The sequence below is a fragment of the Guyanagaster necrorhizus genome (assembly GCF_019112545.1).
Source record: "Guyanagaster necrorhizus MCA 3950 unplaced genomic scaffold BT62scaffold_32, whole genome shotgun sequence".
Classification (NCBI taxonomy): Eukaryota; Fungi; Basidiomycota; class Agaricomycetes; order Agaricales; family Physalacriaceae; genus Guyanagaster; species Guyanagaster necrorhizus.
This window is the reverse complement of record NW_025064911.1, coordinates 242,157-266,900: the sequence shown is the minus strand read 5'-3', so window position 1 is coordinate 266,900 and position 24,744 is coordinate 242,157. Positions and strand designations below refer to the sequence as shown.

The window sequence follows — 24,744 nt, the reverse complement described above, 5'->3', positions numbered from 1 at the left end:
CTCCAAAATATATGGTATTACAGGTATTGGTCTTATATTTTGTTGTGCGAACATAGTTCCCCTGACAACATCACTCTGAATCTTTCCACGTCAGCTCTGTTGTGTAGTTGATGCAGCGCTGTCAAAAGTACAGGAACTTACAACAACTTATCGGTGCGACACCTTGATGTCTGTGACTAGTGTCATCGGTAATTATTGCGGTGCGAGTAAACACCATTAATGGCTACATTATGATATGTGAGTGGACGTTCCCTTTTCATTTTAGTACCATCTCAACATGATATAGAATCCGCATGTATAGAAGTCGCAAGCCAATTCATCAAACTACGTGTCTAACATCCCGTGTCCTGCTGGCGTATCCTGTATCTACGACGACCTATGTTCGCGTCGCCTAAAATGATGCTCTCGCCCGTTGCAACATCGAAATCCTGCCTATAGAGATCTCTCGACCTCCCGAGTTTCTGGTCACCACTCGAACCAGCAACAGAGAGCGGGACAGGGAAGATTGGATTTGTTGGGAAAGGAACCTGGCGGCCTCTCTGGTGGATAGCCGAAGCTGATCTCTGCACGGTGGCGGTCACCCCGGGCACTGCTAAGTATGAACCATTAAAAGAAAGGGGCCGCGTTACTGGCACCGTTGATGAGGCAGAGGGGGCGGCTGAAAAAGGATCTTCATCTGAATGATGCCTTCCTGTTTGGATTTGGGAGGAAAATGACAACGGACGTCTTCCTGCTGCGTATTCACGAAGCAGTGCATCCGGTGTGGGAGGGTCCTCAGCGCTCGATGCGGATAACGGAAGGTTATACGTGTCACTGTCACTATTATCACCATCAGGAACCTCGATGGTGGGAGAGAACCGAGGAGGTCTAAATGGACTCGACTGCGACGAGCTGGGATCGGGACGTAGCGATTTTGGTCTACGCAACGGTTTGGGTTTCTTGGGACTGCTGGCACTTCGACGAGGACCAACAAATGAAAATGAACGGTAAAATCTCTTCCCGCCGCCGCTTTCATTGATCGATTTCGCTTCCAGCTCCACAGGCTTATCATGATGCTCCATATGATGTAGGCCATGTGTAGCTGATGAAGATACATCGCCTTTTGGACTCAACTCCGTTGCCGCCGCTTTCGCCGTCTCTGGAACCAACTCCCATCCCAAACCCAAATCCTCCGTTGACGACGAACGTCCATCTCCATCTTTGTCTAGCCCATCATTCCCGTGGAGTCGTATAACTGGCTTCCCTTGCATGGGACTCCAGCCGGATGCCTCATGCCTCGAAGTATCTGCACCATGGTGTATACCCTTATCATGCGAGCCGGATAGCTGCTGCAAAGAAAGGGTATCGAGTTTCGGTCGACGTCTGAACGATGGTATCGTGGAGTGTATGGATGCATGGCTGCCGTACCGCACGGAGTCTTGCGAAGACGGTGCTTTCTTGTTGGACGAAAATTTCAACCTCATCGCTTTGAAGAACTTCTTCGGAGACGGGGATTCGGAAGGAGATACGGGCTCACTGGCACTGGTAGTAACACCCTCTCTCATACTGGGGCTCGAATATACCGACTCTGTATCCGTCGACAGCTCTTCCTCCTTCGGCTCGGGATTCTGGGTGGATGGACCAGCGGTACCTTCAAACATCCAGTCCGACATCATGCTATTCTTCTCGAGGAGTCCGAGCTGAAGGATAGTATCGTATACTGACGCGCGGACGGCATTGCCAGTGGATTCGCGGTGAGCGACGGTCATGATGGCGCACAGATGGATATCGATTTACAGTAGCAAAAGGGTATCACATGAAATACACGTTTTTCTGCGCTTGCTGGGGGTGTGGTCAGCACGCTGGATGAGCACGAGCAATATTAAATTTGCCTGGTCGACAGGGTCCCACGCGTTACGGTGACGGTAGAAGGGATGGAAGCACACCAATTTATGATCCTTAGAAACATATGAAGATTGGTAGGTAGATATTGCATCCGAGAACGAACTGCTTCGTGGGGCCCAAGAAGCGAAGTATCACGTTGGTCAGTGCCTAACTCGGATGGGTGTGTGAAATCGTTTACCGCCACAGGCCTAGCCTCAATAAGACTAGGGACAATGTTCTGCCCTTAATGTATGCTGAAAGTGCGAAAAGTTCTATGGTACAGAGTACAGGGTACAAATTGCGTTCCTTGTCTTTCCAGTGTTCACCTCAAACCATCAAATCTCACCTGAACAGACCGCTTCTACCCACTTTGTATCACTTTTAACAGTGGTGAGATTCTCAAACCCACCCTCGGTAATCAAAACTACATCCTCGATTCGTACTCCTCCTACAGGCTCGTACCTCTTAAGGACATCAGGATTGATGTGCTTCGATTCTCGGACGGGAGCGAGAAGATGCGGAGAGAAGTAGCAGCCGGGCTCCACAGTCTGTATGAGGTGCATTTGTTATGTGGAATACTACTGAATCGTGCATGAAAACTTACCACGACCATCCCAGCTTCCAGTGGCAAGCGCAACCTCAAGTAGTCGTAGAAACTCGAGTGTCCTAATTCAATCTTCTTGCCGATAGTGTCATTGACAGCAGGCTTGCTGGCACTGGGAACATCATGTACGCTGTAATATGGTAAGAGCCTGGAAAAAATAGACGATGACGATATATATACGTACTCCATTCCCAAGCTATGGCCAAGGCCGTGAGGGAAGAATGCGCTACTCACACCCGAAGCTAATATGGCCTCCTCTGCGTTCCAAGAACCAGATGCGGGAGAATTAGGACTCTTGAAAATCCCAAGTTTTTGGAAACCCTTGACGAGGACACGGTGACAAAGGAGCTGAACCGCATCCCAATGCACACCAGGCTTTATAATATCCATGGCCGACTGTATATTATATGAGCTTCTTTTCAAGATGAACCCATAGCATCTACCTTTTGCATCTCGAGGACAAGTTCATAAATATCTCGCGCCTCAGGGCTAAACTTTCCGCCGTTTCCCACAGGCATTGTCCGTGTGATGTCCGAAGCGTAGCAGCTCCATTCACACCCGGCGTCAATAAGCAGGACCTGAGGGACGAATTCTTTACCGCCAGTATGTGCGAACTCGGAATGGTTATGATGATCATGCGGCCGAACTGGGCCCCAAGCGAATTCACGGTCATTGCAGCAGTAGTGAAGTGTAGATGCACGCGTCGCCGCAGCTACGATAGGGAGATATGCTTGATGAACGGCCCTACGCACGATGCTCAATTCAACGCAAATGACATTGTCAAGTTTGTCTTGCACTTACCCTTCCCTTCTGCAGGACGCCACAAATATCGCTTCGGCTTCGGCTTCCTTCTCAATTAACCATTCCCCCGGGAGAAGCGGCCTATCGATGCCAGCCCCAGCTCCGCGCTGGATACCTCCTTTCACGGCAGAGCCAAGAACCCGCATGACGGTCTCATGCGCCCTTGAACTTATATGGTTCGCGTGACGAATCATGGCAATTTCGTCCTCGTCTTTGATCAATCTTGTTCGGTGAAGGGCAGATAGCAGGAATGCATCCGTCACGGCTCCGCCTTCAGTAGCCAGAACAATTTGAGTATATTGATCGGGAATGGATGGGAACAAGGGGGACCGAGGAAGGGTATGGAAGAGGGCGTCCGGGAATGCTTTCGTCAATGTTTTGATGGCGGCTGGTAGAGTGTCTGGATGGTCCACTTTGGTGACTTCATGCGTCTCTTTTGCAACATCCAGAGTCGGTGGAGGGACGGACCACATAAGGTCGGCGAGCTCTATCTTGGGGATGAACAAATCTATGGAGGGAGTCTGCGCCAAAGATGTCCCGGCTTGGTATGATACGAGGAGGTACGACGACGGTATTGTGCAGCCAGAAAGATAGAAGAAATTAGATTCCTGAAAAATGGTAAGGATTGTATTATATGATCAATAAGACTTTACCTGACGAAAGACTATTTCGCGATCTGTGTCATTGCGATAGGGTGTAACTTCTCCAGCCAGCAGTAATATTTGTGGCTGTATTCTTGCTGTCACATCGTTTATCTGACAAGGTCTGGATAAGTTTGTCCTACCTTTGCTTGCTCGTTGGCTGGTAACACCTTGATGAGATGTTCGAAAGTCTTCAGGACATGTTTACGGGCTGTATCTAGAGGTTAGATACAGAAATGAAGCTCAATTCCTTTCTTACATGGATAGACCATTTGAATCTAGAAATTAGAGTTACGACAACTTATAGTCAGATACACCGATACGTACAATATCCAGCGATTGAATGGACGTCGTGGTGAAAATGCAAGGAGGATATTTGCCTGCCGGTGGAGCTGGTGCGTCCTTGCCGACATGCCGATAACTTTAGTTACCGGTGACCAGGTAACGACGCGTAAATTTATTATGTCTCTCACAGCATCCCAGATATCGGAGAACAAGGAGAATGCACACAACCATCTATCATCCGAGTCATGCGGTTAGAAGTAGACAGGTATCTGGGTTAGGATTCATCTAAGGAAAAGAATATATTGTACTTATTTGCCTTCAATGTACTGCGACAGAAAGGTGGCATGTACGCGTAAGTAGTATATTTTTCTAGCGTGACCGACCTCTATATTGATGGTCTACCCTTAGGCTCGTAGGGAAGAAATAAAGCCAAAAATCCCGAGAAAATGAAGAGCGTGCCTGATATGTACACAGCGAGGACAGATATAGAGAGGTTCGTGTATAGAGCAATGACGGGTGCCTACATTAAAATTCAGAACAGCTCGAAGAGAACTCAAGGATAGGAACACCATACAAGAACACCAAAAATAGCAGTAGCCACATTGACCAAGCCATTGCCAGTGCCACGGTTGAGCAGGGAATATCTCCGCCGAAATGGCGTATATAACTCCCCACATCATCTGAGCAGGTCATCAGCGACTAATACTCATACAAGGGCCAAAGAACCTCACATTTAGACTAAAATTATATCCGCAATTCTATCCTAGTAATGCATTAGAACTGCGCGAAGTGGTACTTTCCAATAAAAAGATACCAGTGAGCCCTATTTTGCATGGCGGGTGAATAAGTAAACAGAAACAAGTATCAAAAAGATGTTTACTCGCCCATCGAAATTGCAAAAGAGCCTTTACGACCGATACGGGATACCTCGACAGTCCATTCTGCCACAAGGGCTCCACCAATGCCAACAAGACTAAGGATAAATTGCTTGGAACATGACCAGCGTCAGTGTTGGGGAAAGATGTGTGGTGAAAAAAAGATTCACATTTCTATACGTGATATAAAGCGACCCATCTCCGAAGTCGGCTCCGCGGGTTGTCAACCTTATACAGTTAGATAAAGGAATATGTAAAGAACTTGGAGCGAATCATACAGATTTGGCAAGAAGCTGTTATAGAGGAAATACGCGAGTCCGATGATTGCTATAAACGGTGAGTTTTCGTTCCTGAGTACAAAGGGTCACGTACCCCAGAGCGCAACTAAAAGCGTCGTAGAAATAGCCATTTTTGTTGTGCTGAAGAGACCTTTTACATGCTGCAATCCATACCGGGGGACTACGAGGACGGCTAAATTCGCAACCTTTTCTGCAGCTTCAGTGAGCTGCTCGACGCTCAGATTGGTCGTCGTTCCGTTGTATTTAGCAATCTTGTGAATGATGGAAACCGCTTCAGCATCTTTTCCGATGCTTATAAGAAAACGGGGACTTTCGAAAAGATCGAAGTAGAAAAGACGGAGAAACCAAAACAGCAACGTGAATAAAAGGTAGCGCCACCCCATATTATCCGCACGTTCACAAACTGAAGCATTCTCGGGACAGGAATAGTTGGCTATGAGAGGCCATGCAAACTGAAAATGTGAGAAGTTGCTGATACTGACGGATAAAGATGCATAACTCACAAAACTGCCAAGCAAAGAACCTACAGACCACCAGACATTCAAGAGGGTAAGAAGATATTGATGAGTATCGGGAATGAGATCTGTCAATCATCGCTGAAATATGAAGGAGGACAAGGAGACGTATATTCATACCTAGGAGTACTGCCGAGTCTACGGGAAGATTGCCTGTGGATTTTGTCCATGAGCTCACCCCTCAACATGAAATCTAGCGCTTACCGCCGACGCCCATGCAAGAGTAAAAAAATTAGGCGAACCACCAGCCGCGATTCCGAATACCCCGGCGATGAGAAGAGTGAGATTGAATGACCATCCATTGCTCCATGTCAGTATGACGACGAATATGACACATTCGAACACCATACTTTCTTCCCCATGTATCACATCCCACACTCCATATGGCAGGACCCACTAGGAATCCAACGTTGGCAGCCAAAATAAGGTAAGGGCCGTTAAAGTTGAACTCTGCGATAGTCTGTGTCAGAATGAGAGCAGTGGCAAGCTGTAATTCTTCGTCAGTTAGTTCTAGAATGCCTGAACTACTGCTGCAGCGGACCGGCTAGACATTACCGCTGAACGTTCGGGTTAGGTGGTCAGGATCTGCAGCTCATCACGCTCTAGCGACGAACGCAAACCAACCGAAACCTGCGCAGACAAAGAGTTGTTTATGGTACATACCCATACCTACGGCGATTTTAGATTGTAAAATAAAGGTGTTATAACAAAACGACCAACCAATCTCTTGAATCGTCTTGTTCAGCACACGGGACTTTGCCTGGTACACGGCATCCACGATCTCGTTCTCATAATGTCATCCAGGGCAACGTTGGTGACATCAGTGGGTGAGGAATTAGAGACCTGGATATTCGACTTCGTATCCATCCCTGATTGCGGGCTGGTTATCGATACAAGGCCCCGTGCCCTCTCTTTATACATAGCTATCGGAGTTTAGGTGAATTCCGTACTCAAAGAACGTAAGCGCGGCATAGTCCACTTCAGAAAGACGGCCATTCTTACGCAATCCATTCAGTTGAGCCATCCGAACGTTGCCGTTATCAACGCGGAAGCTGCACTTAACTTAAGATGGGTCAACCTATTTCTGAGAGCCGCGGGATTCGATTGATGTTGTTTACCGCACAAAAACATATACCCAAGCAGCATTTACTTTCCATAACGAATCTGTCGCACCATGAGCCTTTGTTTGGTATGCAGGCGTTGCGATAGCTATTGCAAACATAGGGAACACTCACCGGCCAATCAAATCGCACGCATGCTACGCGATCACATTCCGAAGAGTGAGTGTAAGGGTCAAATCACCGCTTAAATGCTAGTCGTAATTATGCTCGACCCATGAGGCGAAGTAGTCCAGCTTCTCGTTGAAGTCCAGATCCTAAAGGAGAGGCTTCAGACCGATTAGATAGCTACCGAAGTTTGCATGAACGTGAACCTGTAGTATCACAGATTCGCATTCTGTTGTTTGCTGATTCAGGCTGCAGAGAAAATTCAGCTGTAACACGAAACAAAAAAACTCTGACCTACCCCTCAAATGATATTCTTCCCTCAAAGACTCGAAAGAAAGCGGCGTGGCTAGGATTCCCACGAATTTGAAGACTACGCCTACCATCTCTGAGTGTCAATGAAGCGCCTAATTCCTAACATCACATGTAGAATGCTGATGTCTGAAAGGCCGTGGATTTATCCCAGTTAAAATTTAAAAAAGTCTAAGTGCCATGGTTGTAATGAAAAGAGCGTCAACATCGCGCCCGCGATTATCATCACGGTGTGCACGTGCTTCAAGATGTCTTCCTGATATTTTCGTGTCTTCTCAGTATGTAAAAGACCAGAAAAACGGTTCAGCAGCTGCGTGTTTCGATAGGTTCACCGAAAGACACTACACGCCTAGCGGGTTACCTCTCATCAGGACCCATGAAACTCGAAAGCCAAATTCGGCACAACTTGTGAAAAATAAAGAAATATATAAGTACGACAGTTAGTTCATCAAAATCGCCACCAAACACCTCAACATAAATTAGACCTCTGGTGCACCGCGATACGCAGACGCCGGTGGTGGACTGGTATTAGGCTGTACTGGGAACCTATTAGGGATCATAGTCGAATCTGGAGACGATGACGGATGTGGGACATAGGATTGAGGGTATCCTTCCAGGACCAGCTGCTGATACGATATGCCGTTTTGGGCAGTAGGAAAAGTGGATGGGTCATTGGGATCCTATACAGTTTCAGCTCGATAGTAAAACTTCAATAACGTTTGACTCACATAAACTTTATTATACGTTGCAGGCGCATATGTCGTCCCCGTAAGGTTCTGATCCACGAAAGCAGACGCGGGAGGGGGGATATCACCCCCAGTTGGACGAGTAGTCGCGGCGGCAGCAGACCGCTGATGACGGCGCACAAAGAAGAAGGTAAGGCCAACGAGTATCGCAAGGCCCACAACACCCCCAACAACCCCTCCAACAATAGCACCAGTATTACTGCTCGAACCACCACCGCTTGATCCCTGGCTCGTTGCAGGGGCAGAGCTGCTAGAGGCAGATGCCGAAGAACTTCCAGTTGCCGAGGAGCTCAAGGACGCGACGTGGGTCGCCTCGGCTCCGTTATCGGTCATAGCGCTAGAAAAATCGAACGTGCCATTTGATAGCAGGGAGAGGTAGGCGTAGTGCGGTACTGCAGTGCCCGCAGGTATATTTTCTGGGTACCTGAGAAGAACGAAGAGGTCACTCTATGCTCTCAGATTAAATCGAAAATAGGCAAACGCACGTTTGGTATGTTGTTGTGCAATTAGTGTCCCATTCATCCCAGCTAAATACGGCATGGTGAAATCTTGACCTTCAAGGAGGCGCGAAGAGAACTCACACTGAGACGGAACCACCCTGACAAGCAGCGCACACGTTCAGAAGGGAATAGTATACGGTATTGCATACACAGTCAGTCGCATAGCCGGCGCTTATACCCGAATAGTGGTACCCCGATGGAAGCGCCTGGATCGTGAAGTCTGTCAAGAAATGGATTTTTGATTCTCGACGATGTGAAGAACAGAACGAACCAGTGGTACATACACCTCCCAATGCTTTTCCTATGTCGCAAGGAGATTGATCTAGGGAATTGAACGACTACATCAAAGATCAGGCGTCGTTCCCCGTGGAACCATTCAGGATAACGATCCACTTACCCATGAGTATGCGGAGTCAGTACAGGTCGCGTCACTCTGCGCCCTTGCCCCCCTCAAGTTCTGCAACGCGAGAACAGATAGAAACACTACCAAGTCGCAAAACATGTTAGACTCGAATGTGGGGAGAGAGTGAGAGAGCGCCACTGTCCCTATTCCGCATATAAAGTAAATCAGATTTGTTTGACGGAAGCCATGCTGTAAGCGTATCATGAGCTCGTGCCTAGATTTGTTTAGGCTGTGTCGCTGATGTTCTCCCATGCGTTATGTACGCGGTAATGATTCAGGATTGGTCTCCGATAGAGAGATCCGTCCACCGTAGGAGCTGCATATATCGGCTATGAGCAAAGTTCAACTGCTGGAATATTTCCTCGGTGCTGGTCTGATTAGCATCAAGGATCATACAGTAACGTGTTTCGAACTGACAAATGGACAAATTGTCGACGTCGATCGCTATCAATGCATGAACCAAGCCTGACGACGAGGATCATGCGTGTAGAAGTATTATAGAAGGGAGAGAGGATTATTCTAGTTGTTTATCCCTGAGAAGGAAGCGACAGGGTTGAAGAGGGTGGGTGAACGGTAGTTGAAAAAGGTAAACGTTGGCACAACCTTAGAAAGTTCGCAGACCAAGAACAGTTCGGCGATGTCTCCGGGGACCCCTAGGTCTGCACCGCGATGAGATTCAGAAATGGATCCGGACACGAGTTTGATTGTGACAGGAATACGTACACTAGCCACGAGATGAAACACAGAACGCACAGAACGCGTGAGAAGAAGAAATGGAAACTGCAAGTCGAGCAGATGTATCGTTGAAAAAGAAAAAGGATTCCCTTCATCCAGACTTCATGGGCGTAGGAAGGACAAATGCGGAACGAACTGGTTCGGATCAAATGAAATCAGTCAAACGGACAGATTGGCCCTGAAATCAATTGGCGCTTAAGTATAGCTATATCCATGAAACTTGTTCCCTAAGCTTGATTTCTCACCGTCGACGACGACGACCCCGGTTGAAGCGCCTGTCTGGATTAATCACGAATGAGCGGGTACGACCAGGCTCTCCTCGCTGAGGCGCCGGCTGCGACGAAGGCCCAGCTGCAGGTATACATACCGTTCCTTGGAGGGGAGAACACGTCTCTGACACTTGTATACAGGAAGGCTATAATCCAGACATTTTACGACCTAATCGTACACCTCCTGTACTCAGCGACACTGAACCAGATCCCGAGAGCCAAAGCGGGCCCCCGACTTCAAAAGAGCACCTACCGCTTAGCGCCGGATCCAGCTCGCCTTTGCGCCGCATACCCTTCTGGCGCACGCGCAAGGGGATTATTATCATTGTCATCGCGGTTATTGTGGTGATTGGGGCGGTGGTGGGAGGAGCGGTGGGTGGGACTGTAGGGAAGAGTAGCAACAAGAACAATAATGCTGTGGTATCAGGGAGCTCTCAGTCTGGAATACCGGCGGCGTCAGCTTCGTCCAGTGGAAGTGGGCAGGGCATCGAGCAGGGCGCGCCAATTACGTCCTCAGGAGTCCAGAATGCGACAACGACGACACAGGCCGTTTCCACACAATCAAGTGGCGACGGCACGCTGCAAGGTGGCGGAGGCCAATAAAACTTGTTCGTATGTATATTATCGGTGAGTGACCTTTCAAAATTTCATCTCTCCCTTCTTTGCGTTGATGCTTGTCCAGTATTATATGTTCTACCCTCGCATATTTGACATGTTTATCTTTGGAATCCATCGTTCTCACTACACGGACAATCTGGCACAGTTATCTCGTGTGGCCCTTACTCCTACGAAATGCGAGTTGAGTGGAATTGAACAGGAAATTCGGGCTTGGTAACGGTGATCTAATGGTCTACACTTCCTATTAGGCCGACGTAAATTGTGGTTCGTAAATTATATCCGCACTAATCCGTTCGTCAAGGCTTCGCGAGTAAACTACGTTGACTTTCTTTGCAGTATCTCACTGGTGGATAACAAGCAGGTGCATTCTCTCAATACGGTATTATCACCCAGACCAGACTAATATAATGTTTGGTCTCACGACTTGTTTCAGGTTCTATTTTCCAAGGTCTATTTTCATTCATTTCCACACATATCAGCAGATCCTCCATTTATTCCTACGTTCGGCCCGCTCACAATTTGCTTTGTCAATTCTCTAATGCAGCGATTCGAGCGTCCAAGTTTGTTCCCTTGTTCTTGGTTCACGATAGAACAACAACGAAAGTTTGATTCGCAGGTCGGCACATGACCGTCGCGTTAGTGGCACAAGCTTGGGCCTCCTTTTTCAGCCACCATCTTCTTCTTCTGGCTTGTTCTTCACTCACCAACTACCATGTCCGAGAATGAGATCGACTCGTACTTCGTCGTCAGGCGCGACATTACTTGTCTATCCTCACTCCTCGCCGCTCTCGAGCACTGGAGATACACTTCTCCCGAATTCGACTACAGGCCACGGCCCAGACTGACCGATACAGACCAGCGCAGGATGTTCTACACCGCTCTGGCGGACGTTTCTAGTACTGTGGATCGGTCAGTTGCAGTCACTGGCTCCGTCACCGCAGATCAGAGGATTAGGTTGGTGGTGTCAGTCTCTAAACCAGGTATTTGTGCTTTGGCTCAACACCTCCTATTACGATCCTAATGTGTTGGGGATACAGTAATTGATGAGTCGGCGGCTACACAATCAGATGCGTCCAGTGGTGAGCATCTTCTCAGATGGCAGCCTGTGCTCATTTGACGCTTTCGCCGTAGAGAGCACTCTCGTTGAGGCGATGGACGTGAACAAGGAGGATGCGGTGCCTCAACAGTATGTTGTCTAGAGCCTTGCTTCATCCGTCTCTCACTTTTCCACAGAAATCCAGTACCTCATTTTGAGCCACTATCAATCAACCGTTTCTTATCGCCACTTCTTGAATCAAAGCTCGAATCCGCATATCCCCTCCTCGAACGTACCCTCAAGCACCACCCAAACGAATTCCTCCAAATAATTCTAGCTTCTGATGCCATATTCCCGCGGGACCGTAAAGGCTTCCGCGGGATTTTCAAGAAATGGCAGGCGGACCATCCGATAGACCGGCTTCTGCTCCCAGAGGGAGGTATCATCAGAGATATTGGAGAGGCCCAAGCAGAAAGGATAGAGAAGACGATCCCTGGGGTCCGTGTGAGGGACACCGGCAGAGTGATCGTGACAAACGCGAACTTGCCTAAGTGGATCAACATGATGGGCAAGATTCTGTGTATCACTGTGAAGAGGCTCAAGGACTGCAACCAGTCATGCGACGAGCAAACGAGTACAGGGATGAGCTGCATATCTATAATGTCTATAATCAGTGAGGTGTTCTCTGCGACCAACTTTATACCTGTTTTCGCCGCGTCGTCAATGGCCCCCGCCTTGGCGTCGTGTTATACCTATACACAATCTATCGGTGCGCCCTTGAATTCTTCAGATCTCTCTTCCAACTAGCTTACACTTCCATCACAGACATGAACGACATAGCAGCACATCAGTCTTACCCCATTCCCCTGTGTCTACATACCCTCGTCATGAACTACCTCAATCAGATCTGCAGCTACCGAGGATCTGCTTTGGTGCTCTACATGATCCATGACTGGTACACCCGTCGGCTCCCTGATCCCAAGCTGGAGGTATACTACCTCACGACGGATGACTCGACATTGGAGATGCATGATGTTTCTTTAGACCGTGCACTCCGGTTGTTCATTCTTGTGGATATCACGGAGAGGTGGTATAGGCGACGGAGAAGGTGGCTGCAGGCCCAGAAAGTCACTGGGTCCGTCCACCCAGAGGCTGCGCTCATTTGCCTTCAGCTCGCCACTACGACTCAGGAACAGGTGGATCGATTACAGGCTCAACATCATTTTAGCGATGACGCCGCTCAGGTCCGTACTATGGTCACCATTGAATGCCATATCCTAATCAGGGCTTCCTTCGCGTAGCTACTTTCGCAGCTTGATAACTGCATCGGCCTGAGCCGCAAGATGTGCTGGTGCTGTAATAAGCTATGGAGTTTGCAGGCCCGGAAGACCAAGGAAACTACCGATCCCCGATATTTCCATGGTCATGTTCTGCCTTGGATTCCTCCAGCGTATGGTGTCAGCCTGAAAGCGTTGAAGCGTATGCGACTAGATTTGATCGAAATCTTGAGAGAGACTGTCAATTCATTGAAAGTCGAGGACTTGACATAACAATTTACAAGGCCGATAGATCTATTGAGGAAGAAAGGAAACTTAGACGGCTGCGTTGCCCATATACTCTCAAATAGGGTCCAGATTTGTTATAGATTCAGATATCGACAACAAGTTGCAAGATCAATGAGATATGCAAAAGCTAGTCGAGGTTTTGAGTTACGCCGCCTTTTCACGTCAAGTCATTAGGGCACTTCATGTTGCCGTTCTGGGCTTCGTAGAAGAGCGACCGTATGAAAGAAGATGTGATAGCGTTAGTGGAGGGACCACTGACGCCTCCGAGTGGTAACAAGATAGAATATTTAGATCACTGAAAGGAAAGGTGAATGATCAGCAAAGAAATCGCATTCAGAAGTCACCTAACCACTGTCGCCTGCATTTGTACCACTCGATCCTGCTCGGACTTCCTTCTCTCTTCGCTCTCGCCGCCGCTTCACATCCCAGTTATATACACGAGCGGTGTTCACTTCCATTATCGTCAGTTGCTCTCGAATAAATTCCAAGTCTTCGATAGTATTTTGAAGACTCGTCTCGGCTGCCTCGAGTTTGGATTTTAGTAAAGCGACGGCTTCTGGTATCTTGTACGACAGCATAACATTAGCCTAGAGACAGCTCAGCAAAGATTTCTATGAGATGGCATCAGTGAAATGCACCCCGAGCCAGAGGTAGACTGTATCCGTCTCCTCCAGTTCTGCTTCGGCATACAGCGTCTCGTTTAGCTCGAAGGTGGTTCGTATTGGTTTTGAGGACGAATCATCATCCTCATTGTCCAGGTCATCATCGATATCGTCAGCTTGCGATGCCTTGCCCTTTCCCTCCTGTGTTCGATAATGATTAGTCCAGGAAAGGTAAAGGTAAACGGGGTCCCGTACGCGTCTCTCCTGCAGATATTCCACCATATCCAATGTCTTCTTATAATCAGGAATTTTCTCTTCTAATCCTTTCCGTCGCTGTGCCAAGTTGTCGTCCATGTACCGGTACTTTCTGTAACGCGTCTCATCAGTGACCAAGTCTCAACCAACAGGAATAATAGCGAGCGCACGCCATGGCATCTTGGAAAGCTTTGAGCGGGCCCTCGATATCCCCATCCGATCCTCCAGCATATTCCTGGACATCTGCCTGCAAAATACCTGAGAGAGGGCTAAAAGTGAAAACAGATTTGGCACGAACGATAAATGGCGCTTTTGGTATTCCCCGCGGGTTCCTTTCCTCTGACACAACAGCTTGCAACTTGCCTGATGCCATGAAAATAACGGGTAACGGATTTCAGTGAATGTAAACCAAAGGTTACTGCTTTCTAGCTAGTCAGTAAAGAGGAATAATCTTTCAGCACAGCATTATGTCATCAAAAGGCGCCAATTTTCTCTCCAACCTTGTCGCAATTCTTTCGTGACGAAACGGCGATACACCTAGGAGCACCAACACTGGGATTAGAATTTTGATACCAGTGTTTCCCTTCGCCGAATTCTTAGTAAGTGTGACATTCGTTTGAATGTAATTGGATGAGAACTAGAAACCAGGGTCATAGAATTCGGTCTCCCATGGCACAGCAGACAATCGCATGCCGTCTTCTTCACCGACCCGTGCCTCACCATCGTACACCGAAATCCCCCCTCTTTATTCACTATCGCAGCATCCAACTTTCACGACATATCCAGACACTGAACCCCAAGGCCCTGACGTCGCTTGACTTCCGTGACATCTCTGGAAGGAAGACAGACATTGCATTTGGACCTCAACTCCGGTATTTTTGGGACAACCATAGAAAGAAGAACCTACCCTTTCCCAGTTCAACTACTGGATTTTATTATTATTGGACCCATTCGGATCTGCCCGCGACAGCAGGCCAGGTTCGGTTCTGTGTCACTCCTACAATGGATCCATCGCTATTTGAAACAGGATCAGACCTCCGTAAACCTGATGGTATGCCTTGGTGTATATCAATGAGCAATCTCCTTTGTCTACGTGGCAGTGTCGCCGCCCAGATACTATTGAATGATGGTCTGGTCAGTCAAGACCTGATCTCTTCTAAATATTTCTATATGCATCAAAAATATGACCTTCATAATTCTTCCGCGTTACTCGAATCCTTTTACGACGTGTTCCCAGTGTCTCTCCCTCGCTTGTGGTTACCTATCCATATGATGTCATCTGATGGAGTAAAATGTATGTCCTTTAAGCTGGGCGATCACTCATGGATAGAATCTTTGAAACTGGCTGAGCCTGGGAAGCAAGGTCAGTCCTATAGGTTGGTCGGGCCATTTTCAATGCTAACTATATTCCCTTTCAGTCTATGCCCATCTTCGTCTCCATCTTCGTGATAACCACAAACGACCCGACCTCCAAGTCGTGCGAATTTTCTCTCCAAGCGGAGCGCAGCTTGATTCAGACTTTCCGTTGATCACGACATCTAAATGGAGTGGAGGAGTCGGCGTATTTGAGCCTTGGTATCTACGAAGTCGAAGCAGTTAATTGATAGTCTACCTGGGTAGAGGGAGGAATAATTTGGATGCCACTCATACACTTACCCAGTCGGCCGACGTCATGATCGGTGCGCTGTATTTTTATTTCCGCTCTTCTGATCTGATTTGAACGTAATTTTCACACATCTTTACTCACCATTCAATTCGAACTTCACCCGAACTCCGGTTCCATGATTGTTATAAAAAGAAGGACCGTCAACGTTCCGTGTTAGATACCCACCGGACGCTAAGTTACACTCTCATGCACTCGAGAATGGATGACCAGTCGGAAATCGTTGATGTCGCAGAATCCCCGTCTGACAGTTTGGCGAAGATTGCTCTGGACGACATGTATGAGGATGGAACTGTAGACCCTATATATCAGGCAAAAGCTCGTGTCCTGAACAATGCGATGCAAGAGATTGGTCAGTGCATACAGCGGTGCTCTGGTATTCGCGATCTGACTGATTATCACAGGTATGGGCAAGTATCAAATTCATCTCTTCATCTGCGCTGGTTTTGGCTGGTTTGCGTAAGTTTCTTGATTGTTATATGGTTATAGGTTCTGACCTATCCGTGTAGGGATAGTGTCTGGCCTGTCAGTTGCGATACTTTCATTTAGCAGACCAAACTTGACTGACGCAGCGACTATCATAGCTTATCACTGGTCTAATTTTGACGCAGGTTACCGCAGAGTTCAACTTTAATGGCCCTTTCCTTACTTTGGCTGCAAACATCGGTCTCTTGGTGGGTGCGATTGTTTGGAGTGTGGGTTGTGATATATGGGGAAGAAGGTACGGCATCCAGTAACTTCATCTCCGCCGTCGATACGCCAACTTGAAGTATCAGGTGGTCATTCAATCTGACTTTGCTCATAGCTGGAGTTTTCGGACTCTCAGCGGGAGGATCACCCAATTTTGTCACTCTTGCGTCTCTGCTTGCAGTCGTCGGTGTAGGCGTAGGGGGTGAGTTTAGACTTACGTCAATAGGTACTAGATTTCTTAAATTCTTTCTCAGGTAATATGCCTGTCGATTCTGCGGTATTCCTGGGTAAGTTACACCAAATTATTTTACTGTGCGACTGGCCTTATCCGCCCATGACAGATCTCGTTCCCGGTACTCATCAATACCTACTTACCGTCATGTCTGTCTGGTGGTCCCTGGGTCAATTACTTTGTAGCCTTGTGCGTTTTGTGCCTTTCGTTTGGCGTTATTCGCATATGACCTGACTGGCAGCTTGCATGGCCGCTTATCGCCAATTATTCTTGTCCGGAGGATGCTTCTGCGTGTGAGCGTTCCCAAAATATGGGGTGGCGCTACCTTCTGTTCGCACTCGGAGGGATAACGTTGTTGCTGTGGTGCCTTCGCTTCTTTCTGTTCACTCTCGTCGAAAGTCCGCGCTTCCTCGTAGGCGTCGGGAAAGACGCTGAAGCGGTTTCCGTCATTCATAAAGTCGCGGAGTACAATTCTACTTCGACTGGTTTGAGCGTGGAACATCTCAACCAGGCAACAGAACAGAAGTCAGGGAGAGCCAAGAGGCCCGTCTTAAGTCGCACATCAGTCTATGGGCTTGAGCACGTAAAAGCTCTGTTTATTACGAGAAAGATGGCGATATCTACGACGCTTCTGATCACACTCTGGGGTATGTGGTGTCCGTAGTAACCTCTTGATGACGCTCACTTTCACCGCTGGTAGGAATCATCGGACTCGCATCAACCCTATATAACAGTTTTCTGCCATACCTGTATGATATGATATCCCTTTTTTCACAAGATGCTTCCTTAACGCACTCACTTCCAGGCTAACAAGCCGCGGGGCCGAGTATGGAGATGGCTCACTCTCCATCACGTATAGAAATGTAGATTGTTTCCTGTTTCATCTTTCCACCAATATTAACCGTTTTATAGCAATTTATACTCAGTGTCATTGGCATTCCCGGAGCATTCCTCGCCGGGTGGGCTGTAGACCTGCCATACATTGGCCGTCGAGGCACTTTAGCGATATCATCGGGCGAGTGGTCTGTCTTTTGATGCTTCTTACATTATTCAACGACCCCTCGCGAAAGACAGGGCTCACCGGTGCCTTTCTTTTCGCGAGTACCACCGCGCGGAGTTCCAATGCTCTGCTCGGGTGGAACTGTGGATATGTGTTCAACAGTAACGTGAGTTGCAGACATATGTGTGGGCACGATTAGGAACTGAGGACATTTCAGATCATGTATGGCGTTCTGTACGCAGTTTCAGCTGAGATATTCCCGGCTAGACATCGCGGAACGGGCAACGGCTTGGTATCTACGGCTACTCGCGTCTTTGGTGTCATCGTGCGTTCTCGTTCATTCATCTTTCTCTGTCGCGTTAATATTCTCAATAGGCTCCAATCATTGCATTATATGCCGACATTGCGACCGCCGTTCCGGTGTACATCGCAGGCGGACTCATCATCTTCGCGGGGGTATTGGCTATGCTTCTGCCTTATGAGCCCAGAGGTAAAGCATCCATATAGAGGTAGGCGTCTTGGCGCTTGTGTAGCCCATTTTCTTAGTACAGTGTGTAATCGATAAGTACAGTAGCCCATATTACATTGTGGCGTGAGAATAATGCCACGCGACTACTGATTCACGCGTCGCGTCCCCGATATGACTCCTCTCCTTTTTACCTCCTCCTTCCAATAATGCGGGATACGGGGACTTCCTGCCATTCCCTGTTTCTACGGGCCACTGGTCGACACTATATTGGTGGTGGTTCCTTTAGACCTGCCTTGAATATTAATCGTCTCCTGAAGCTCCTTGCAGAGCTGCCAGTGTCGGACGCGTCTCCCCTAGTCTCCGACAAAGGCAAGAAACGAGTCGCCCCGAACATACTCTCCAGGTTTCCTAATACTAAGCGACGAAAGCTAGAGCCAGGTTCTGACAAGGAGAATGGCGTCGCTTACCCTTCTGTTCACCCCTACGCGCCACCTTTAGAGGGAAACACACGTACTCCTATCCTTCGCCATGCCTTTGAAATACAATATACGACCGATTATCCCACCCACCTTTTGAAGGATCATTTCAGTGATGATGCTGAATGGATTCGTGAAGAGGACGAGCTGCGTGACGTCCTGCAAGGCCTTGGAGAGCACATTCAAGAGCCCCGAGAGTTAGATTTGGGCCATGTGATCATCGATAAATATCACGGAAAACTTATAGGTCTCTCTGAGGAATATCAAGAAGATAGAGGGGGATGGCTATTCATGTTGCCCACCGTCGGAGCTACTCAGGATGCTGATCCTCATTCGTTCAAGACTGACATCCTCGAGTTGGCGAATTCCTTGAAGACATATGGGCGGGCGTCTGTAGACGCCTCTCTTAGACTCACTGTCTTGCCTTCCGGTGTTTGCGACCCGAAGGACCTTCCTTTTCGGCTACATGTGAACGTAACCGTTTTTATACTCACCCCAGGTATATTTAATCCGTTTGGAGGTTATAAGGTTGCGACCAGGAAAGTAACTGAACCCCTCGAATCTGCTCAGAAACAGCTCTTGTGCTTCGCGTATCCCAAGCCTCCGCCGTCGACATTCCAGGGTGTAGTGTCTATTCCCTTTTTTTATTCGATCCTTGGACCCGCCCCTGCCCTTCCGTCTGACCGTGCGATAAAGGCTGTGCAGCCTGAAGAGCTACTTCCAACACTCCTTCCCTTCCAGAGGCGGAGCGTTGCCTGGCTTCTAGAGCGGGAAGGCAAGACTGTCACGCCTTCTGGGGATATCATTTCAAAGTCCAATACATCCGAATACTCCTTCTGGGAGACCATTCAAGCAGGGGATGAGTCTTTACAGTTTAATCGCTTGACCGGGCAAGTCATTCCCACTCCCGAGACTGTAAAAGATTCCGGGCCTGTATTCGGCGGCATTCTAGCAGAAGAACCAGGTGTGCGCTCTAAAGTTATACCCACATCTCACCGCTTCACAATCATTTCTTAGGTCTAGGCAAAACTTTAGAAATCATTTCGTTGATTCTATTGAACCCCGCTCCGCCGGACCGAAACCCAGCTCAACAAGTTAGATGGGACCCTATGGCAAAGCTCGAAGTAAAGGCCATCAAGGCGAGGCATACCTTTGACTGTATTGAATTTTATTTTGACGCCAGTACAGACTACCCTTATCGTTACTCCACCAGCACTTGCATCCCAATGGATCGACGAGCTTGCCACACACGCACCTACACTGAAAGTGCTCGAGTACAATGGATGGGCCAAGGTTCCTGTCCCTATCAACGCTTCTCAGGTTGACGAGGAACACGCTAGGAGAAACAAAATTAACAAGAAACGCAGCAAAAAAGGACAAGCATTAGAGCCCACTGATGACATCGTAGATTGGTGCACATGGGTGAACACTTTCGACGTTGTGGTAACCACTTACAACGTTTTGAAAACTGATTTTAACGTTGCTCGGGCGGCACCTGTTCGACCTAGGCGTCAGGATGTGGTTTACTCAAACGTTGAGCGTCCACGCAGCCCCTTGGTGATGTGTGAGTGGCAACGAGTCGTCATGGACGAAGTACAGATGGTTGGAGGGGGGAAAACCGAGTATGTATTTTGTCTGTATAGATTCTAACTGTCCAGTCATCATTGTTGCACAGAGACATGGTTTCGTATATTCCCCGACTGTCTTCTTTTGCCGTATCTGGTACTCCTGCTCGTACCCATGTTCAAGATTTGATACATGTTCTCAAGTACGCTTATACTTACTATATAAACGAGGGCTAACTGGCTATCAGATTTCTTCGTGTGGATAATGCCGTTGGATCTACACGTCTGTGGAATCGTCTTATAGAGCCTTCCTATGCTGGAGAGCTTGCTGAATTTTTCCGTCACTATACGATCAGGTATGTCTGTCCTAACACCATGTCCTTTTCTTCATTATTATTTCCAGGACCATGAAGTCAACCTTGGAAGCGGAGTTGACTATACCACAACAAACTCGCTATCTTGTTAGCATTGAGATGGGCCGCATTGAGCGCCACGTAAGCCCGCTCAATTTCTGCTTCAATTATCTCAATCTTACAATGAGATAGGTGTATGATCAAACTCTTGAGGCTATTCTACAAGAACTTGGTCTTGATGCCCGTGGCGTGGCAGCGTCGGCCGGGTGGGAAACAGACGGAACGGTTCTACGGTCCTCACTCCGCCGACTTCGAGGAATATGCACCCATCCCCAAGTATGTTCACAAAATCAGCGGTGAGGGGGGAGTCAAGAGCTAATACTGTCCCCAGGTCGGACAGCTTCAGCGACAGAACGACAAACTATTCAAACCAGGCGCCTTGAAGACGATCGAGGAGGTTTTGCATGTTAGTTGTTCACCTTCAATTGTTGGTCATGTCTAACACATCTCTTGGTAGACCATGCAAGATCAAAATTGGAGAAATGTTATGGACGACTTCAAGTCTAAGGTCTTTTCATATTTCACGCTCAACATCTTCCTTGTACTAATCACGGAATGCAGGCGCAAGCTATTGTCATGCTCGCTCAACTGAAACAACACGACAAGGGTGATCACACCCGTTATCATCGCGCCTTGGAGCTTCTTCTAACTGCAGAAAATGAGGTAAACAAGTTGATTGACGAAATAGAATCAGCCATCAAAGACCACGATGCGAAGGGCGACGTCTTGAAAAAGGAAGCAGCTGCCCGTAGAGCCTCTCAACCAGAATTACCTAGTCGAAAAGGAAAAGAACGGGAGCTATCATGGACTCCATCCGAGGATACAGATGACGACGGTCTTCCCGATACCCCTGCTGGAGAAGAACATGGAGTAAAGCGCCGTGCCCTTCAACAGCGTCTTCGCGAGTCACTTATGGTTCTGCATCGTGTCAAATTCTTGCAAGGTGACGTCTACCACGTGCTGGGAGATTCTTTCTCTGCAGAAGAGTCAGCTGCATACACACTGTGTGAGGAGATGCGATGCAACCTCTTGAAAAGTTCGTACCTTTTCCCCATTTTACCATCATAGGGAAGAAAAAGATTTTCTCTTCATCTAGGTACGGAAGACGAGGCCAATCGCGGGATGGCCCAGTTAGATGTGGATGCTACTAAGCATGGAATCGACGAAGATACTTTGACAATTCCTCTTCCATACCTAGAGGAAGGGGGAATACGTTCCAGAGACACTGTACGTACACTTAGTCGATTTTTCTCGGTGTCGACAGCCGAACAATTATCACAGGTCGACCAACTCCATGAAATCATCAAAGGCGTTCTCAACGTTCAATCGGTCTTACTGTGGGAATGGAGGACCCAACTTCACAAGTTACTTACGCAGAAGTTGTCGGCTTCTGAGAATGAAGCAGACGGTGAAGAATATCAGCGTAGTCTCGACGATCAAGGAGAGGCAGAGACCTATCTCCAAGCGTACACTGCACTTCTTGCAGATCGTCGGGAAGCTCTTGTAAATGAACGAACTTTACTGGCAGTACATAACGCAAGGTCAGCCAATTGATCCATCTTAGCTCTTATTCTAACCAATACCTACAGAGAGACAAAATATCGTCAGACGAGAACGGCGGTCAAAGCTACCGCTGAGACAGCTGATAATGCTTCAGGAATGTTGAGCGATATTGAATTGCAGCCCGAGCACGAAGTGCTGCACCGGGATCTGACTGAACAGCGCAAAAAGTTGCTACAGGAACTTGACGCTCGGTCAGTAAAATCGGTGCGTTTGTATGAGCATTATATAGACCCTAGGATTCACACTTTCGATGAACAGATCTTGGTAGACCTTACCGCGGCTATGTCTAGGATCAATCGCGATTCGGATCCGGAGAAGACACTGTTAAAACATGCCATTGCTGACGTTCGCCGACTCATCACAGAACAAGGTATTTGATATGCTGTCAAACTCTTCTTGTACATGTTCTCAACGCTTATCAAAGGTGCGAATCTTGACAAGCTCGATACTGATCTCGCCTTGTTCCGAAAAGCTTTCAATCAAAGAATCCTGTATTTCCGTCAACTGCAGGAAATCTCTGATTCTGTAACCCAGGTTACATGGGAGAAGACCGTCGGCGAAGCTATCCAAGAGTGTGAAGCCGAAAGGGCGAGATTGGAAGACAGGCTAAAGACAAGTCGAGCACGTCAGCGGTATCTTGATAACCTTGCCAAGGACAGAGACGAAGCTAAGGATATAGACGACGAGTGTGTTCTCTGTGGATGTGAATTCGAGCGTGGCTTTATCACTGTTTGGTATCTTGATTCATCTTTTGTCTACGGGCGGATGCTAACATTTGCTTCTATCTAGTGCACATGTATTCTGCGAAGGCTGTATGAAAGCCTGGTTACAGCGTAGAGAAGGCAAGGCGTGTCCAGTATGCAGAGTACCCGTCGACCCGAAGAACATGCAAAAGTTTGCAGTAAGCGGACCTGAGAATCCTGCGCTAGGCCGAATTGTTAACGGCGAGGTGGTTCCCCATTCTCGTCGAAAAATTGAGTACAACATGATTGGTACGTATCTGATTTGCAATTTCATACATTTCTCATACCGTCGCAATGGCGGTGCGTAGATCCAGAGCTATTCGACTCTATCGAACACATGGAATGCTTTGGCGACTATGGTAGGAAGATCCAAACTCTCGTCCGACATCTCTTGTACTTGCAAGAGAATGACCCTGGATCCAAATCTATTGTCTTTTCTGCGTGGGAAGATTCATTACACAGTTAGTTTGATTGTTCATATTGCTTAATGTAATGCTGACGATCTTCTCTATTGTCAGTATTGCAACGTGCTCTTACAGACAACGGCAAGTCCTAAAGCTGTATTCGTCTCTACAGGAGCTTACACTTTACCTGTTAGCTATCCAATGTCTGAGAATTGACCAGGGGCGGACGAAGGGTAATGGTGCATCAAAGAGGTTCAAGTCCGATCCTGATATTCGTGTTTTGCTCTTACACGGGTAAGTTTCTGTCTTCTATGGCATTATTTATAACTTGATTCACACATATACCTATATATATAGTGAGCGAGAAAACGCCGGATTGAATATTACTTGTGCGTCAAGAGTCTTCTTGTTGGAAAGCGTTGTACACCACGGCTTCGAAGTTCAAGGTAAGTTCGATGAGAATATTAAAGTAACGCTGCCGATTGACAATATTTTAATAGCAATCGCCCGAATTGATCGTTTAGGACAGACCCGACCTACGGAAGGTACGCTCATGCGCTCTGATTGAGTTATGGGCACGTGTTTATGTGTTGATGACTCTGGAAGTCTACTGTTACTACGCTGAAGGTAAATTTAGTTGCATTTCCATGTTCTGTTTTAATATCTTTCGCCTTTTAGATACTGTCGAGAGGAACATCCTTGATTTGGCTGCTCGTCGAGGGCTATCACTTTATACCAAAGGGAATTCGGCCGGTACCCTGAACGCCACTACTTTTGACGTCGCTGGTGGCGATAAAGACATTGACTCTCCTTCAAAGAAGAAGCACGCCCTGAAAGGAGATTTTATATCTAAGTATGGCCCGTCTCCCGTCTCGAAATGATTTGTTGGTGCTTATAAGTATATTTTTAGGATCGATGATATGCTGGCGATTCTTTTCCCACATATGTATGAAGATGTCGAATATTTACTGCCTCCTAACGAGGACGTGCGTATGGAGGATGGTGCTGGACAGGTGAATGCTGTTGCAGGTCCTTCTAGGCTGAGGTGAGGTCGTATCAGATGTAGAATCTACGTGGACGATAATTACGAAAGAGTTGCCGTAAACCTGGCGAAAGCCGAATATCGCTCAGATTCGCACCTCCCACATAGTTTCTTGTTTCCTCCAAATCTAAGTGTGTCGTTTTCAGACTTTAACTTTGTCGGCGCAAAATATCCAACTTTGAAGAACAATGCTTAGCCTCTTCGGACCAAATAGCTTCTGCGATTTTGGAGTCCTAATGGGATGTGGTATCCATTTGATATGCGAAGACAGCTTGGATGGTTCTCCTTCTCGTAGCACGGATCTCATCCACTAATGATCTTTGCCATCTCCAGGAAC

At 47.7% G+C, this 24,744-nt stretch overlaps 11 protein-coding genes across 11 annotated transcripts; 5 read left to right on the top strand and 6 right to left on the bottom strand.

The window, feature by feature from the left end:
• Nucleotides 1–332: 332 nt before the first annotated feature.
• On the bottom strand, nucleotides 333–1,748 carry BT62DRAFT_922893 (uncharacterized protein; the record flags this gene model as incomplete). Its single annotated transcript, XM_043184443.1, has 1 exon — nucleotides 333–1,748. The coding sequence occupies one exon, from the start codon at nucleotides 1,746–1,748 to the stop codon at nucleotides 333–335; it is 1,416 nt and encodes a 471-aa protein (XP_043035576.1).
• A 421-nt stretch (nucleotides 1,749–2,169) lies between these two features.
• On the bottom strand, nucleotides 2,170–4,275 carry BT62DRAFT_974094 (Creatinase/aminopeptidase). The gene is made up of 8 exons (XM_043189146.1): nucleotides 4,237–4,275; nucleotides 4,169–4,187; nucleotides 4,053–4,120; nucleotides 3,922–3,996; nucleotides 3,269–3,876; nucleotides 2,911–3,211; nucleotides 2,468–2,863; nucleotides 2,170–2,411 (listed from the first exon to the last, which is right to left on the bottom strand). Exons 2-8 carry the CDS (start codon nucleotides 4,179–4,181, stop codon nucleotides 2,199–2,201), a joined length of 1,674 nt encoding a protein of 557 aa, XP_043035575.1. The 5' UTR covers nucleotides 4,182–4,187; nucleotides 4,237–4,275; the 3' UTR covers nucleotides 2,170–2,198.
• An 807-nt stretch (nucleotides 4,276–5,082) lies between these two features.
• On the bottom strand, nucleotides 5,083–6,256 carry BT62DRAFT_454811 (uncharacterized protein). The gene is made up of 7 exons (XM_043180961.1): nucleotides 6,234–6,256; nucleotides 6,088–6,181; nucleotides 6,004–6,036; nucleotides 5,872–5,951; nucleotides 5,442–5,820; nucleotides 5,240–5,396; nucleotides 5,083–5,181 (listed from the first exon to the last, which is right to left on the bottom strand). The coding sequence occupies exons 2-6, from the start codon at nucleotides 6,098–6,100 to the stop codon at nucleotides 5,299–5,301; spliced, it is 603 nt and encodes a 200-aa protein (XP_043035574.1). The 5' UTR covers nucleotides 6,101–6,181; nucleotides 6,234–6,256; the 3' UTR covers nucleotides 5,083–5,181; nucleotides 5,240–5,298.
• Nucleotides 6,116–7,105, bottom strand: BT62DRAFT_1079604 (uncharacterized protein; the record flags this gene model as incomplete). The annotated part of the gene is made up of 6 exons (XM_043179507.1): nucleotides 6,116–6,370; nucleotides 6,425–6,552; nucleotides 6,604–6,670; nucleotides 6,740–6,794; nucleotides 6,834–6,935; nucleotides 7,002–7,105. 5 exons carry the CDS (start codon nucleotides 7,103–7,105, stop codon nucleotides 6,479–6,481), a joined length of 402 nt encoding a protein of 133 aa, XP_043035573.1. The 3' UTR covers nucleotides 6,116–6,370; nucleotides 6,425–6,478.
• A 792-nt stretch (nucleotides 7,106–7,897) lies between these two features.
• Nucleotides 7,898–9,166, bottom strand: BT62DRAFT_922890 (uncharacterized protein; the record flags this gene model as incomplete). The annotated part of the gene is made up of 6 exons (XM_043184442.1): nucleotides 7,898–8,098; nucleotides 8,147–8,588; nucleotides 8,650–8,691; nucleotides 8,746–8,884; nucleotides 8,936–9,002; nucleotides 9,062–9,166. 6 exons carry the CDS (start codon nucleotides 9,164–9,166, stop codon nucleotides 7,898–7,900), a joined length of 996 nt encoding a protein of 331 aa, XP_043035572.1.
• Nucleotides 9,167–10,096: 930 nt separating this feature from the next.
• BT62DRAFT_922889 (uncharacterized protein) lies at nucleotides 10,097–10,674 on the top strand (the record flags this gene model as incomplete). The annotated part of the gene is made up of 2 exons (XM_043184441.1): nucleotides 10,097–10,159; nucleotides 10,213–10,674. The coding sequence occupies 2 exons, from the start codon at nucleotides 10,097–10,099 to the stop codon at nucleotides 10,672–10,674; spliced, it is 525 nt and encodes a 174-aa protein (XP_043035571.1).
• A 464-nt stretch (nucleotides 10,675–11,138) lies between these two features.
• Nucleotides 11,139–13,455, top strand: BT62DRAFT_455509 (uncharacterized protein). The gene is made up of 6 exons (XM_043180962.1): nucleotides 11,139–11,669; nucleotides 11,727–11,768; nucleotides 11,821–11,875; nucleotides 11,923–12,494; nucleotides 12,551–12,969; nucleotides 13,027–13,455. Exons 1-6 carry the CDS (start codon nucleotides 11,402–11,404, stop codon nucleotides 13,273–13,275), a joined length of 1,605 nt encoding a protein of 534 aa, XP_043035570.1. The 5' UTR covers nucleotides 11,139–11,401; the 3' UTR covers nucleotides 13,276–13,455.
• Nucleotides 13,456–13,634: 179 nt separating this feature from the next.
• On the bottom strand, nucleotides 13,635–14,520 carry BT62DRAFT_982609 (Prefoldin subunit 3; the record flags this gene model as incomplete). Its single annotated transcript, XM_043189701.1, has 5 exons — nucleotides 13,635–13,877; nucleotides 13,929–14,093; nucleotides 14,148–14,259; nucleotides 14,318–14,394; nucleotides 14,446–14,520. 5 exons carry the CDS (start codon nucleotides 14,518–14,520, stop codon nucleotides 13,635–13,637), a joined length of 672 nt encoding a protein of 223 aa, XP_043035569.1.
• A 112-nt stretch (nucleotides 14,521–14,632) lies between these two features.
• Nucleotides 14,633–15,937, top strand: BT62DRAFT_454678 (uncharacterized protein). Its single transcript, XM_043180960.1, has 3 exons — nucleotides 14,633–14,746; nucleotides 14,804–15,510; nucleotides 15,566–15,937. The coding sequence occupies exons 2-3, from the start codon at nucleotides 14,817–14,819 to the stop codon at nucleotides 15,745–15,747; spliced, it is 876 nt and encodes a 291-aa protein (XP_043035568.1). The 5' UTR covers nucleotides 14,633–14,746; nucleotides 14,804–14,816; the 3' UTR covers nucleotides 15,748–15,937.
• A 149-nt stretch (nucleotides 15,938–16,086) lies between these two features.
• On the top strand, nucleotides 16,087–18,383 carry BT62DRAFT_1041314 (MFS general substrate transporter; the record flags this gene model as incomplete). The annotated part of the gene is made up of 14 exons (XM_043178429.1): nucleotides 16,087–16,162; nucleotides 16,215–16,269; nucleotides 16,320–16,335; nucleotides 16,395–16,531; nucleotides 16,587–16,702; nucleotides 16,755–16,787; nucleotides 16,842–16,921; nucleotides 16,974–17,379; nucleotides 17,433–17,481; nucleotides 17,538–17,595; nucleotides 17,645–17,747; nucleotides 17,807–17,898; nucleotides 17,950–18,057; nucleotides 18,108–18,383. The coding sequence occupies 14 exons, from the start codon at nucleotides 16,087–16,089 to the stop codon at nucleotides 18,237–18,239; spliced, it is 1,461 nt and encodes a 486-aa protein (XP_043035567.1). The 3' UTR covers nucleotides 18,240–18,383.
• Nucleotides 18,384–18,407: 24 nt separating this feature from the next.
• On the top strand, nucleotides 18,408–24,414 carry BT62DRAFT_982607 (uncharacterized protein; the record flags this gene model as incomplete). The annotated part of the gene is made up of 25 exons (XM_043189700.1): nucleotides 18,408–19,220; nucleotides 19,248–19,641; nucleotides 19,695–19,816; nucleotides 19,866–20,299; nucleotides 20,353–20,445; nucleotides 20,491–20,598; nucleotides 20,646–20,736; nucleotides 20,788–20,931; nucleotides 20,987–21,061; nucleotides 21,113–21,163; nucleotides 21,217–21,691; nucleotides 21,752–21,882; nucleotides 21,937–22,196; nucleotides 22,245–22,422; nucleotides 22,477–22,588; nucleotides 22,643–22,952; nucleotides 23,008–23,210; nucleotides 23,270–23,422; nucleotides 23,480–23,510; nucleotides 23,576–23,659; nucleotides 23,723–23,811; nucleotides 23,866–23,910; nucleotides 23,972–23,992; nucleotides 24,044–24,218; nucleotides 24,276–24,414. The coding sequence occupies 25 exons, from the start codon at nucleotides 18,408–18,410 to the stop codon at nucleotides 24,412–24,414; spliced, it is 4,731 nt and encodes a 1,576-aa protein (XP_043035566.1).
• Between the last annotated feature and the right edge of the window lie 330 nt (nucleotides 24,415–24,744).